General features: G+C 46.6%; 1 protein-coding gene across 2 annotated transcripts in view; it reads left to right on the top strand.

Annotated features, from left to right (window-relative positions):
• Positions 1–4,943, top strand: part of DOP1B (DOP1 leucine zipper like protein B) — a 168,869-nt gene extending 163,926 nt beyond the window's left edge. For both annotated transcript variants that reach the window (XM_075542318.1, XM_075542317.1), the window contains exons 34-37: positions 694–749; positions 972–1,133; positions 2,844–2,973; positions 4,369–4,943. In XM_075542318.1, the coding sequence (XP_075398433.1) occupies positions 694–749; positions 972–1,133; positions 2,844–2,973; positions 4,369–4,617 (597 nt within the window). In that variant the 3' untranslated portion in view covers positions 4,618–4,943. The remainder of the gene's footprint in view (positions 1–693; positions 750–971; positions 1,134–2,843; positions 2,974–4,368) is intronic.
• The last annotated feature ends 9,623 nt before the right edge of the window (positions 4,944–14,566 follow it).

Genomic DNA, 14,566 nt, shown 5'->3' with positions numbered 1-14,566 from the left:
TTCTGCCTGTTCCCTGGATTGTGGCTCATTCCCACGAATTTGTACTGTCTGTGACATTACTCGTTTGCTAGGTGTTTTGTGAGGACGTGCACACGTTTTTCTTTCCACTGCTGTGGAGAGCAGACACAGCAGAACCGATGGCAAGCCAGCACTCTGTGTGTAGCGAGCGTGAGTGGCACTGAGTTGACTCTGCAGGCTGTGCGGCGGCGCTCTTCTCCTTCTCCCTTGTCTGCCTCCTCCGTGACCCAAAGCGCTCCGCACACGCTTCCTCTCGAGCCTGTGCAGTTGCTGCGACCGTCTGATTCCACGTGCGAAGGGGCTTTAGGAGAGCCCAGCGCTCACAAAGATGAAGCTAGTAGACTGCTTTGATTTAACGACGCCTCCGGGAGGTGTTTTTTATGTATGAATCCAGAGACCCAAAGACTCTTTGAGGGCAGGAGTTAAAAGTGCTCCGGAAAGTCCACTTTCCATGATAATTTCAATTCTGTTCCACACCCACCCCCTTCTGATCAAGGTTCTGCAATCGCCTCTGATCAAACGGGTCAGTGGTGGTAGCCAAGCACCATCCTTTTCTTCTGGTCTCCTGGCAGCGAAAGCAGTTGGTCAGGGGCATTTTAAGCATCCGTATCGTAATGTTTGCCTGTCTTATCTCTGTCAGATAGTAACTTGAATCCATGTTTGTCCTCCCTATAGATTCAGACGTTCACACAGCTTCAGGAAGACCTGAAGGAGGAAGATGACTCACTGAGGTGAGGACCACCAACATCTGGGCCCATGTGTGATGAAAGGTGCGCGAGGTGAACCGACAAGAGTTCATGGTGTCACTTTGTCCGGTGCCAAGTGCGATCGTACTGAAAGGCTTGTGACGGCGCCAGCCTTTTATTGTATTTTATGCGCATTTCACGGGGGACCAGGCTGCAGCAGATGCCAACGTCTGTATAACGTGGGCCCCTTCCTTTACCAATTTACAGAAACAGCAGCAAAACAAACAGAGCAAAAACTTCCGTCCCCGATGGAAATGGACCCTCTAAAGGGGAGCTAGCCCAGAGTGAGCTCGCCTTGTACTTCTCGGCTTGCAAGTTCTTGGACACGGCTCTCTCTTTCCCGCCGGATAAAATGCCTTTATTCCAAATGTAAGTCGGGGAAAGCCTGGAGGCCTTTGCACGAGTAAGTGGCACCTCTCGCCCAGCCGTGCTCCCATGTGCGCTCTGAGAGGCCGCAGGCAGGCCGGGCCCCCAGCTCGGACGCCGGCTCTCGGCTGACGTGAGCCTTCTGGGGTTCCAGGCACTTGGCTCCCACTGGGGTATGTGGGTGGGGTTTGTTTTTGGAGGGGGTGTCGGGAGGCTGCGCTACTGAATGTCTATAAAGCAGGGGTCACCTGCTGATAGATCTGCTTGGATTTATGTTGGGGTTTTTTCCCTTTCTCCCTCTCCAATTTTTTTTAACTATATATAAATGCCCTGGAATGAAGCATGCTGCTCTCCAATTCACTTTGGCCCGGAGGCTGACATTTCCTGTAGGCTTAGCACAGCTGTTCAACCAGTTAACTTCACGCCTGGCCCCTAGGCCACTCTGCACACAGTCTCTTTCTGCCCACCAAAGAGACGAATCGTGGGGCAACATTGAGGGAAAGGAGTGAGTTTTTATGAATGGCAGTGTGCCCAGCAGCACTGTTAATAAAAGCCAAAAAGTATAGATACAGCAAATGCCCATCAACTGAACCCTGGACACTATATATATAATCATTTTAATCATTTTATTGGGGGCTAGTACAACTCATCACAATTCATACATCCATTTTGTCAAGCACATCTGTACATTTGTTGCCATCATCATTCTCAAAACATTTGCTTTCTACTTGAGCCCTTGATATCAGCTCCTCATTTTTCCCTTCCCTACCCCCTCCTTGATAATTTATAAATTATTATTATTTTGTCTCCCTTCACTCCCTTTACTGTTGTCCGTCCCCCAGGGAGGGGGTTATATGTAGATCCTTGTGATTGGTTCCCCCTTTCTACCCCACCTTCCTCTACCCCCCTGGTATTGCCACTCTCACCACTGGCCCTGAGAGGTTCATCTGTTCTGGATTCCCTGTGTTTCCAGTTCCTACCTGTACCAGTGTACATCCTTTGGTCTAGCCAGATTTGTAAGGTAGAATTGGGATCATGATAGTGAGGGGGAGGAAGCATTTAAGAACTAGAGGAAAGTTGTATGTTTCATCTCTGCTACATCACACCCTGACTGGCTTGTCCCCTCCCCGAGACCCTTCTGTAAGGGGATGGACAACGTATTTTATGCAAGCAACATGCATGTTACAGGCAAGCGCTCTCTGCTAGCCACACAACCTCCTTGCACAGTTTCCTATATGGACTCTGCATGGTATGTGTTTGTGCCCCTGGGTTATTTGGGCTCATTATATATGGAGAATATGGTAATTAAACGCGTGTGCCTGTGACGGAATAATATTCAGCCATAAAAAGGAATGAAGAACTGTGAGCCTTGGAAACCTGAGGCTGCTAAGTCAAAGAAGCTGGTCACAAAGGACCACTTGTTCCATGATTCCATTTGTGCAAAGTATATAGAATGTTCCCATCTACAGAGACAGAAGCTGATTGGTGATGGTCTAAGGCTGGGGGGGTTGAGGGAATTAAGGGGCTTCTAGCCAAGGGAAATGACTTGTGGGTTAATGAAAGTATTCTGGGATTGTGCTGATAGCCGTACCACTTTGAATGCACTAAAAGCTCCTGGACAGTACATTTTAAATGAGTGAATCGTGTGGTCTGTGAAAAGCGGCGAAGAAAAGTGAGCTGCAAGCCTGCCTAACCTCCAGTCTTTCGCTCCAGTTATAGGTGGGCGTTCGTTCCCGAGGTGGACACAGAGGGTCCTGCCTTCCTGTCAGATCTCGAGGAGAATCACCCAGAATGCAAACCTCACACTGTCCGGATTCTAGAACTCCTAAAGTTAAAATATGGGGTAAACCTTTCCTTTGTAAAAATGACGCCCAGGGTGGGAGGTGGGAGAAGAACTACAGGCTACACAGGAAGGGAGGGAGGGAAGCACTTGATAATATTTCGTTTTGTGAAGAGCCTCACAGTAGAACCTCCACCACTTTGTCATTTTCCACTTGAACAATTCCGCGCCGGTGATGCCATTCTCCAAGTCTGGAGCCATTCTTCCCCACCCCGCCTCCCTGACCGTCGCCCGCCCCTTCACACGGGCTCGCAGCCACCTGCCCAGCCTTTCCAACCTCTCAAGCCGCTGCTGGCACAGTGATCCCATGATTCCGTCGTCTTTCGTTCCATCTTCCCATGAATGTTGGAAGCCCCTTGCAGATGTGGCACTCGATTTTAAATGATCAGAGATTCATTTTCCACATGTTGCCTATTGAAGTTTGAAAACTTGCATGACTACTTTCTCGGTCTTGTGTCTCACACACGGCTTCCTCACCCGGTGGCCACGAGGGGGAGCTTTGTGGGCATCACAGTCTTGGGGGAGTGGTTTTTGTCCCCCACGTGCCTGTAGGACGCTAGTCCAGGAGGAAGGGCAAGCCCTGGGGCGGGGGTAGGGGTGGGCTCGGGGAAATGTGACTGCAGACCTAGACTGTGAGTTCAGGCCCTGTGCCCAGTGCTCTTTGGGGATTTTCATAGAGAGCAAAACCTCTTCGTGATTTTTAAAAACAACCTCTTTTGTAAAATTGGTATTTAATTCACGTGCCACATAATTCAGTGGTTTCAATGTATTGAAACGAGTTGTGGAGTCATCACCGCAGTCGGTTTCAGCACATGTTCATCATTGCTGAGCCCATGACCCTACTAAAACCAACCCATCAAGTCGATGCCGACGCGCACAGTGGCCCCATCGGACAGGGTCGAGGCACCCGGTGGGAGTAGAAAGCCCGGTCTCTGTCCTGTGCAGTGACTGGTGGTTTCACACCGCTGGCCTTGCAGTCCGCAGTCCAGTGTGGCACCACGGTGCCACTGAGAGTCCCTAAGGAACTGTTCATCCAGCTCCTGGCTCTCTGGGCCATCTGTCCTGGATGTCACATAAAGAAAATCATACAAAAACCCTAACAAGGACAACAAAATAAATACAGAAAATCCTTAATCCAAAAGAAACCGGAAGGTAGTAGACAGTAGCACCAATGAAAGGTGTGTCAATGCGAATATGTTCAAGTCGAACCCAGCTCCATCTGCGGTGGTCTGCTTTCCATTGCACGCAGGGCTGGGCTGTTCCCATTCCCTACGCAGCGGTCCGAGGGAGTTCAGAGAAGGCTTGGAACTCGGGTTTTGCTGTGTCTACAACTCTTTATAAAACTATATCCTTACCCTCTTTGTTAACCTGTTCTTTTTATGGGCTTTGTACTCACAGGAAATTAGCAGCTCCGATGAAATAACTGTGAAGACTGAATTTCCTCTGCTGCGCCAGCACTCCGTGTCCAGCGTTAGGCAGCTGATGCCGTTCTTCAAGACTCTCAACTGTGTCTTTAAAACCCAAAGTAAATGTGCCGAGCCCCCAGGCCCTCCGTTCTTAGAGGACCCTGTTGCAGAGAACCCAGGCGTCTTGGAACAACTGGAAGAAAGTGTTGAGCATGATTTTTTGGAGCATCTGGAGTGCTAACCCTGCATGCCAGGATGTGTGGGGTCCTGTTATTGGCACATCGTGAAAACCAGAAGACTCCAAACCCGAGAGAGCCTGAAAACGTGCTTGTGACTGGACCTGTGTCCATCCAGATAATGGTCTGGTGATTGGCAACAAAACTCACCTCCCTAAATGCCTTGTAATATATTTGGACCTGATTGTATGTTTTGTCCCCAGTTTATGTAATGAAAATAAAATTACAAAACATCTAACGGTAGCAAAAAATATATATTATGACGTAAAGTATGGGGAGAACGGACACATCATTTTCTTTGTGGGTGGGGAGGTTTAGTCATTTTCATTGTTGAAGCGCAGATTAAACATGGGTTTTTCTCAGTATATTTCTAAAAATTTAAACTCGTTTAAAAACTATTTTTCAACCTTTCACACCTGGGCTCTTGAAAGCATTTATTTTATTTTAGTTGGCATTTAAAGGGTTATTGAGTCCATCCCTCCTCGTGGTGCCCACGTACAACAGAACAAAACACCACTCCACCATCGTCACCGTCACCACCACCACCGTCACCATCACCACCGCTGTTGGGTTTGAGCCCATTGGCACAGCCACGGAGTCAGTCTGTCTGGCTGAGGGCTTCCTCCTTTTCCTGACTTCTCCTTTACCAGCATGATGTCCTCCTTCAGGGACTGGTCCCTCCAGAGAACATCTCCAAAGGATGTGATGTTAGACAAAGTCTCATCACCCTCACGTCTGAGGAACATTTAAAACGGTTTTTCATCCAAGAGAGATGTGTTTGTTCTTCTGGAAGTCCACGGTACTTTCAATATTCTTTGTGAACACCCTAATTTAAGTACATCAGCTCATCATCAGTCTGCTTGATGCACTGTCCAGCTTCTCTGCATACTCAGGAGGAGACTGAAACGACCATGGCTGGGGTCAGGGACACCTTAGGCCGCAAAGGGGGTCATCTTTGTTCCTTCACCCTTTAAAGAGGTCTTCTGCAGCCCATTTGCCCACTGCAGGGCATCTTTTCATTACTTGACGGCTGCTTCCCTGGGCATTGATTATGGATTCAGGGGTAATTAAATCCTTGCCAACTTTAATGTTTCTGGCATTGACCATGTTTATTAGTACCATTGTGAGGATTTTTGTTTATGTCCAGTGTGATATATAGGGAAAGGGCTGTAGTTAGGTATCCTCAATATTGTTTCAAGTTTTCTTTGCTTTCAGCAAGCAAGGTTGTCTGTCATCCGCCTACTGCAGATCGTTCGGTAAGCCCCCGATCCTGATGAGGCGTTCTCCACACAGGTCAGCCTCTCAACCTATTTGCTCATTGTGCAGAACAAATAAGTGAATAATGCGGTGTGATCGTGATGCGCACTGCCCTATTGTAAACCATTTGGTATTTTCCATTTGTGTTTGAACACCTGCCATTTGTCCTGTGTATGAGTTCCACATGAGCACATTCGAGTATTCTGGGATCCCCTGTTCTTTGCCATGTTGTTTATAGCTGGTTACGATGCACACAGTAAAGTGATTTTGTATAATCAATAAAACAAGGGCAAACATTAAACACTGGTAATCTCTGCTTTCAGCTGAGCTCCATCTGACATCACCAATGACAGCCCTCGTTCCATGTCCTCTTCTGAATCCAGCTTGAATTTCTAGCAGCTCCCCTGTTGATGTGCTTGGGCCTGACCTCCAAGCCATGGTATTTTCAATCACCTCATGCATGTGAAAGTTGCACAATGAATATTTCAAGAAATATTGGAAGTACTGTGGACAGTCTTGTCATGGACTGATAATACTGGCATCAAACAGTATTGTTTACCGGTCTGTTGGATCACCTTCATTTGGAACAAACCCGAGTATGGATCTCCTAGAGTTGATTGGCCGGGAAGCTGTCTGTCATCCTGACTTCTTGCCACACGCAAGCACATGCTTTCAGCACCGCACCCATTTGTTGAAACACTTCAACTGGTAGTCCATCGAATCCTGGAAACTTGCTTTGCACCAGTGTCTTCAGTGCACATTAGACTCTTCCTTCATACCATCAGTCCTTGATCCGATGCGCTACCTTCTAAAATGCCTCAATGTAGACAAGTTCCTTCTGGTGCTGCGACTTACTCCGGACATTGTCTTGTGGCTTCCCGCGTCGTTCCGGTTTTGCCCACAGCATCCTGAAGTAGTTTTGTTCTTCAGTTCGTTCTGCTTGAGGAAAGCGGAGCGTGTTCTTCACGTCTGGTTTCGAACTTTAGGTCGTTGCATATCTCCTACTATTTAATCTCGAGCTGCCCCTTGAAGTGTCCGGTTCTTTTACGTCAGCATTTCTGCCATTCACTTTAGATGCACTGTGTTGAGAGCCAGTCTCTGACATCCATTTTGTCTTTGTCTTTTCGGTCTTTGTAGTGACCTTTTCCCTTTGTGTTTGATCTTAATAAGGCCATTCCCCAACGCATGTGGCCTTGAGTCATTAGTTACAGGTGTCAAGACCATTCTTGAAATGGTCTCTAAATTGTGCGTTGCATTTTGGGTCCTGCGGACTTGGCTTTATCTTCTTCAGCTGCTCTGTTTTCTGCAGGCGGCCCCTGGCTTTGTTCGACACATGGCAACGAGCCTTGCCATCGCCTCTTTCTGCACACGGAGTTCCTTTTACTCCCATCTGCCGAGGGCCTCATGCGTCATGGCTGTTTATGGTGGTGAACAAAAAATTGGTTGCATGTAAGTCGTTGATCTTGCAAAACCCTTTCCTGGGATCTTCAGTATCGTTTCTGCCCGCAGAACCACATTGCTCAACTATCGGTCCTCTTCCGTTGTTTCCAGTTCTCTTTCTCTGTCCAAGCGCCAGTAACACAGGCACAGATCGCCTGCTTCAGCAAGTACAGATGGAGGAAGTTGGCAGACGTCTTTCATTTCATCATTGTGTTTTGGTTTGAGACATTCATTTGAATGATGGTTGTGAGGACCGGTCTTCCTGGTGGGCATATGGCTAGTACCCTACCCCCCACCGCACTATATTTCAGCAGACAATTTGAAATCTCTTTGCGGAACACTGAGATGCCTGCCATTCCTCTTCCATTTGTCAGTCCAGCAGAATAGACCAGATGCTTGTTTGCAATGGGCAGTCCCCGTCCATTTCAGCTCACTCACGCCTAGGATGTCGTCTGGTAGGCATTCCATTCCATTTTCTCTGACTACCAGTTTTCCTAGATTCATGCTGTGTGCGTTCCACATGTTAATTTCTAACATTTGCAGCCGTTTGTTGTCTTGAACTGTGCCACATCAGCGCATGAAGGCCCCGGAGCTTGACTTCATCCGTGTCGTCACGGCCAACTCTCTTTGAGGTCACAACTCTTCCTCATATTTTGAATCCCTTCCAACTTAAGGGCTGGTCTTCTGGGACTCTGATCTGATCATGGCCGGTGCTGTTTGTAACGTTTCTAGTGGTGAACGCCTCGCAAGGGGATAGCCTGTTCCTTCTTGATGGTCTGCTTTTCAGTCTGGAAGCCCTGCCGAAACCTGTTCACCACGGGTGACTCAGCTGTGGCAGAGCTTCCAGCTTAATGGTTCGCAAACCACACAGTAGGACAGACTGACACTTGAGTGGTGGATCTTTATATCACAGTCGCTTGGAATGTAATGGCTATCTAGGGAATAGTGGAAAAATAGAATTAAAAGCTAACGGAATTTTTTTCACTAACTTTCTTAAGCCCTTGATATTTTGCCATTTCTAAATTAAGTATGTGTAATTAACCCTGACATAGGATTAGGCAACAAAAGTGGGGGTAGGTTTTTTTTTGGGGGGGGTGGGACTGTGGGAGGGTGTATCCTTTAAGAATATTCACAAATTTGAAATATTGAAATACAGAATTACAAATGATATGTGTTTCACGATTGTTCATCCAAATGTTTCCCAAAGTGGGTGAGACTACCCGAGTGGGGCCTCTGGAATAATCCAGGGGGGCTGCTACCACAAATTATGTACACTTTATCCCCAACTATGGCCTACAGTACAAAAGTTTTAATTGCCAGGTGGGCACTGAGAAATCTTTTTTAAGGGGGTGGTAGAAAAAAATAAGTTTGGGACCCTGTGATTTACCATATACACTTGACTGTATGCCGAGTTTTTTCACGTTTTTTAATGTAGTTTTTGTGGTAAAATTAGGTGCCTCGGCTGATACTCGGGTCGGCTTATACTCGAGTATATACGGTACCTATATTTCATATTTTGAAAAGAGAACTATGCTCTACTTAATCTTTAATATCTTGGTAGACACATGTGTTCACTTATCAAAATTTACAACAAATTTATTTATGTAACCAATAGCTATGTTACTCTAAAGATAGTATAGCTCTACTTAGGTTTGCACATCTATTTTTCATTTTTTCCTCTCCAGTATCTAAAACAGAAACTTACTAGTTTTGCTGATACCATACTGGGTTTACTCCTTATTAAATAGAAATTTTAAAAGGCAGTTTTTAGAACACCTATCTTTGTGATCATCATTGAACAATCAAAAAAGCCTTCTAAATGAGATGTTCCATATTTTTTTGAAGTGCTATTTTTAATCATTTTATTGGGGGCTCATACAACTCTTATCACAATCCATCCATCCATCCATTGTGTTGAGCACATTTGTTGCCATCTTCATTCTCAGAACACTTGCTTCCTAATGTTCCGTATTTTTACACAGGTAACCTGCACTATGTGGTTTCGGGTTTTTGTTTTTTGCAAGCCACACGACCGCTCACACATGGGTTTCCTATGCATTGAGTGTAGGTGTGCTATGTGTGAAAAATGCAGTGTAGCTGAATGTCCTGTGAAGATGAAAAAGGTAGTGGTTCAGAGGAGAAGGTCCTAAACTTGACCCGTGTAGGTTTGAATCTCAGCCTTCCTTATGTAGTAACTGGAACAAGTGCTTCGTGGCCCAGCTTGATCATCTATAAAATGGGAAGAATGCTGGTGCTGTTAGCCGTCTAGTTGGTTCCGACCCATAATGACCCCAGGACCACAGAACGACACACGCCAGCTCCTGTGCCATCCTCACAGTTCTTCCTGTGCCTGTTGTTACAGTCACGGTGCCAGTCCTTTCTGGGGGGTCTTGCTCTCTTTTGTCGCCCCTCTACTTTCCCAAGCATGACGACCTTCTCCAGGGACTGGTCTCTGCTGACAACATGAACAAAGTATGTAAAACTGAGCCTTGCCATCCTTGCCTCTAAGGAGCTCTCTGGTCGTCCTTTTTTTTTTTTTAATCATTTTATTAGGGGCTTATACAACTCTTATCACAATCCATACATACATCAATTGTGTACAGCACATTTGTACATTCATTGCCCTCATCATTCTCAAAACATTTGCTCTCCACTTTTTTTGCTTCTCATTTTCCCCCTCCCTCTCTCTTCCTCCTCCCTCATGAACCCTTGATAACTTATAAATTATTATTTTGTCACACATACATACACTGTCTAACATCTCCCTTTACCCACTTTTCTGCTGTCTGTTCCCCAGGGAGGAGGTTATATGTAGATCCCTGTAATTGGTTCCCCCTTTCCACCTTACCCTCTTCACCCTCCGGATATTACCACTCTCATCACTGGTCCTGAAGGGATCATCTGCCCTGGATTCCCTTGTGTTTCCAGTTCCTATCTGTACCAGTGTACATCCTCTAGTCTAGCCAGGTTTATAAGGTAGAATTGGGATCATGATAGTGGCAGGGGAAGAAGCATTTAGGATTGTTGTATGTTTCATCATTGCTACACTGCACCCTGACTAGCTCATCGCCTCCCCATGACCCTTCTGTAAGGGAATGTCCAGGTGCCCACAGATGTGTCTTGAGTCCACACTCCAAACTCCCCCCTCATTCACATTGATACGATTTTTTGCTCTGCATCTTTAATGTCTCATGCCTGATCCCTTCAACACCTCATGATCACACAGGCTGGTGTGCTTCTTCCATGCAGGCTTTGTTGCTTCTCAGCTAGATGGCTGCTTGTTTACCTTCAAGCCTCTAAGACCCCAGATGCTACATCTTTTGATGGCTGGGCACCATCAGCTTTCTTTACCACATTTGCTTATGCACCCACTTTGTCTTCAGCAATCGTGTCGGGAAGGTGAGCATCATGGAATGCCAGTTTAATAGAACAAAGTATTCTTGCATTGAGGGAGTCCTTGAGTGGGGGCCCAATGTCCATCTGCTACCTTAATACTAAACTTATACATATATGCACATAGATCTATTCCACATCCTCATATATAAATATATTTACATATGTACATGCCTTTTTTAGATCTCTATAAATGCCCTTTGCTTCCTAACTCTTTCCTCTATTTCTTTTTACTTTCTTCTTGTCCCACTATCATGTTCAGCCTTCATTTAGGTTTCAATAATTCCTCTCAGTTACATTACCATTGGTCACTCCCTAACAGGCCTCCCACACCCTCCTCACCACCGATTTGGATCACTTGTTGTTCCCTTGTCCCTTGGTTTGTTAACACCACTTCCTTTCCCCCACCTCCCCCTCTCCCATGTCCCCTCAGAACTGTCAGACCTGTTGTTTTTTCCTCCAGATTGTTCATCCATCCTATCTTATTTAGACAGACCTGTGGAGATAATAAAATGCACAAAAACAAGACAGAGCAAAACCAAGCAACAAAATAAAACAACAATAAGCTGGTGACAAACAAAACACACAACATCAACAAAAAAGAAAAGCTTGAAGTTAGTTCAAGGACTGTTAGTTGGCTTTTAGGAGTATTTTCTGGTCGAGTCTGATAGGGCACCAAGCCTGGCCCCAAAGTCTATTTTTGGTATTCCCTGGGGACTTTGTTGCTCTGTTCCCCTTTGCCCTACTTCTTCCAAGACAGATTTGTTTGTCTTTTTAGAAGTCCACTGTACTTTGAATATTCTCCGCCATCACAATTCGCATTCCTCAATCCTCCTTCAACTCAATTACATCGTGTATATGTGAATGTTGTGAATAATGGTGGTAACTACATATTAGAATGGTAGCAACTAACCCAAACTGCAGCATCTCCTGAGCCCTAAACCTCTGTGGTCTTGTACCACTCAGCAAACATTAACCATGTGCCCCCTTGTAAGTAAAAGTGTGTGTGCATTTACAGGCCTGTGTGCCAACCTATCTTGTGTCTTTTATAACATAGCAAAAAGTATGAGGAAAACCAGAGTTCACATTTACATTGGTGACTGCATTTTAACTAAGTTCTAATCCTTTCTCCTCCAAAGGGTCTCCTGCACTCCACTCAGGAAGTTTTTTCCAGGAGGAGTAGCTCCCCGTCAGCCCAGAAACCAAACAGTTGCTACGTCAGGGGGCTGTGTTGGGAGAAGTGAGGCCCGTTGGGGGCGGGGCTGAGAAACAAGGAGAACAGAGGGGCTCCTGTGAGGGCAGGACGTGGCCGGAAGCTTGCCACATGGTGGGCACGGTGTGAATTCCTTAGCCTACAGTCGACAAAACCAATAGAAAAGAGGAGGAAGGGAGTGAGGAATGGAAATCTAGCACCTTCTCACTTTAGAGTCCTAGACCCTCAACCCCAGAGCCCAGACAGGAAAACCTCTAGAAGGTTGCTGCTGTTTGGTGTGCTGGGCACCCGACCAAGTTTATAATTTCTTTCAAAACCAGCTTCAAGGAAGTGAGCTGAGAAAAATGGTTTCTCGCTCCCAAGGTTTGACAGTGAAACATAGCTCAGATTCAAACAAGCCTTCTTTTCCAGTGTTTACATATGTCCAGTAGAAGATCGGTAATAGGAATAGCCAGAACCATGGATATAATTGATGAAGACTGTTATTAAAAGTGTTGACCAACTGACAGGGTTCTAAACAATTAATATTAAATACTCTGGCATAAGAACATGCCCTCTAGAAGGTACTATTTGCCATTTGGCTGGACAAAAGACACTCGTGAGCATACAAAGCCAACACTGTCTGTACTAGTCTGGGTTGACTAGAGATAAAAATCCTGGGAGACTCTTGTGTGTGTAAGAGAAATTTGTATACAAGAGCAATTGTATATTGAGAAACATCCCAGTCCAGACCAATATTAGCCCATATGTCCAATACTATTTCATAAATTCCTCTTTAGACTCATAGAACCATGCAATAATGCCAAATGCAGGAAGATCATGGTCAGTGGGTGGAAAGCCTTGTAGATCCAGTGGTGGTGGAAGGATTTCAGTGCTGGTGTGGGTCTCAACGAGGCTCCTCCAGCTCCAGGGCTCTGACTCCATCAGTGTGTCTCCAGTGGCTTGTCCACAGGAATGTCTCACATCATCAAAGAGGGTATGATGAGGACCAGGACATGGGCAGGTGGGGAGAAAACCACCCTTCACAGAGGTACAGTTGGACCGTACTGAAGTCCTTGTGTGGCACAAAGGGTTTAATACTTGACAACTAACAAAAGGTTAGCAGTTTGAACCCCCCAAAGGCACTTTCAGAAGACAGGCCTGCCAATCTGCTTCAGAAAGTTCACAGCCTAGAAACCCCTGGGGAGCAGCTTTCCTCTGCACACATGGGGTCCCCATGAGGCGGAATCCACGCGACAGCAATTGGCTTTGTTTCTGGTTTGGAGTCACCCTGTCAGGACCCTGTGTGTGTGTGTGATAATGCTTAAATATTTCCTCCCGTTTCGTAGCGCTCATTCCATAGGATGCATTTTATCCTCTTTGGTTAGAATCTGTCCTATATCAGGTCCACAGGGAAGAGAGCCCTTCCAGCGTGGGTTTAGGCTGGTGAGGAGGACCTTGAAGCTCCAGATGAGACCACTACTCATCCTGACCTGCGCGCAATGCTCCCCAGAGGAGCTTGCTGAAGCCTGCTGAATGCTTGTTGACCCTCCAGAGGTGGAATCCATAAATGAGGTGGCATTGGGGACGTGCCATGGTTTCTGGAACTTTCTCAGAGAAACTTCATTTTCAGATGGATGCCTTCCTAAACAAAGAGGGCAGCTCTTATTAAGGAAACAAGAAAGAAGCCAGACCGAGGGCCACTGGCTGACGCTCCTCCTGGACCAGGAGCTCTGCCCCAGGGAGCTCCGTGACAAAGCCTGACCTTTAAGCCAAAGGAGAGAAGACATACACTCAACTCTCTGGGTCCAAAGTGAGGGTGCAGTAGTAACAGTCTTCCCTCCAGACTGTTCTGGTCTTGGCCAGGGCACCGTGTCCACAGCCACCGCTTCGGCAGCTCGTGGAGGCTGGCGTGTGGTTAGGATGCTCAACAGTCTCAGGGGAGCTCCCTGACTCAAATGGATGAAGAGGAAGAAAGGCCTAGGGCTAGTCTCCCCAAAATGAAGACCCTACAGATCACAGCAACCCAGTCTGCAGCGGGTCATGAGGACTTCATGCCACTGGGCCCAGGGTGGACCCGGAGTCAGGGGCAGACTCAACCTGAGGTAGCTAGCAGCAAGAAAGCGAGGGTGGAGGGAAAACAAGTGTGAGTGTCCGAGGACAGCTGTCCCCTCTGATGAATAAGCCTCTGTCCCAGTCTTGCCTTCTCCCCCACCCCCACCCTACAGTCAACCAGATGCAGATGGGAGGTGGGGAATTGAAAGGACTCTCAGGAACTAATGGACTTGACCTCCTTCCTTGGAGGCTGCCTCTTGCTTCTCTCTCTTTTCTGCCTGCCTCTTAGGATGCCTCCTCCAAGCAACCTCTTCTTATCCCTGCGCTCCTTCCATGTGCGGTTCCACCTGAGCACCGGGCCTTGAAGTCCTTAAGAAACAACTCCTCGGGAGAAAGGGGGAACCAATCACAAAAATCACCTTATAACACCCTCCCCAGGGCGACAGACAACAGAAAAGTGGGTGAAGGGGAGACAGCAGTGTGAGACATGAAAAAATACTGGAGTATAAGCCAGCCGGAAAATCAGCCGAGGCACTAAATTTTACCACAAAACTGCATTAAAAATATACTGAAAAACTCAGCTTAGACATGAGTATATACGGTAATAATTTATAAAT

Source organism: Tenrec ecaudatus, chromosome 2 (assembly GCF_050624435.1).
Source record: "Tenrec ecaudatus isolate mTenEca1 chromosome 2, mTenEca1.hap1, whole genome shotgun sequence".
NCBI lineage: Eukaryota > Metazoa > Chordata > Mammalia > Afrosoricida > Tenrecidae > Tenrec > Tenrec ecaudatus.
The sequence above is the reverse complement of the archived record's forward strand: the minus strand, read 5'-3'. Positions and strand labels throughout refer to the sequence as shown.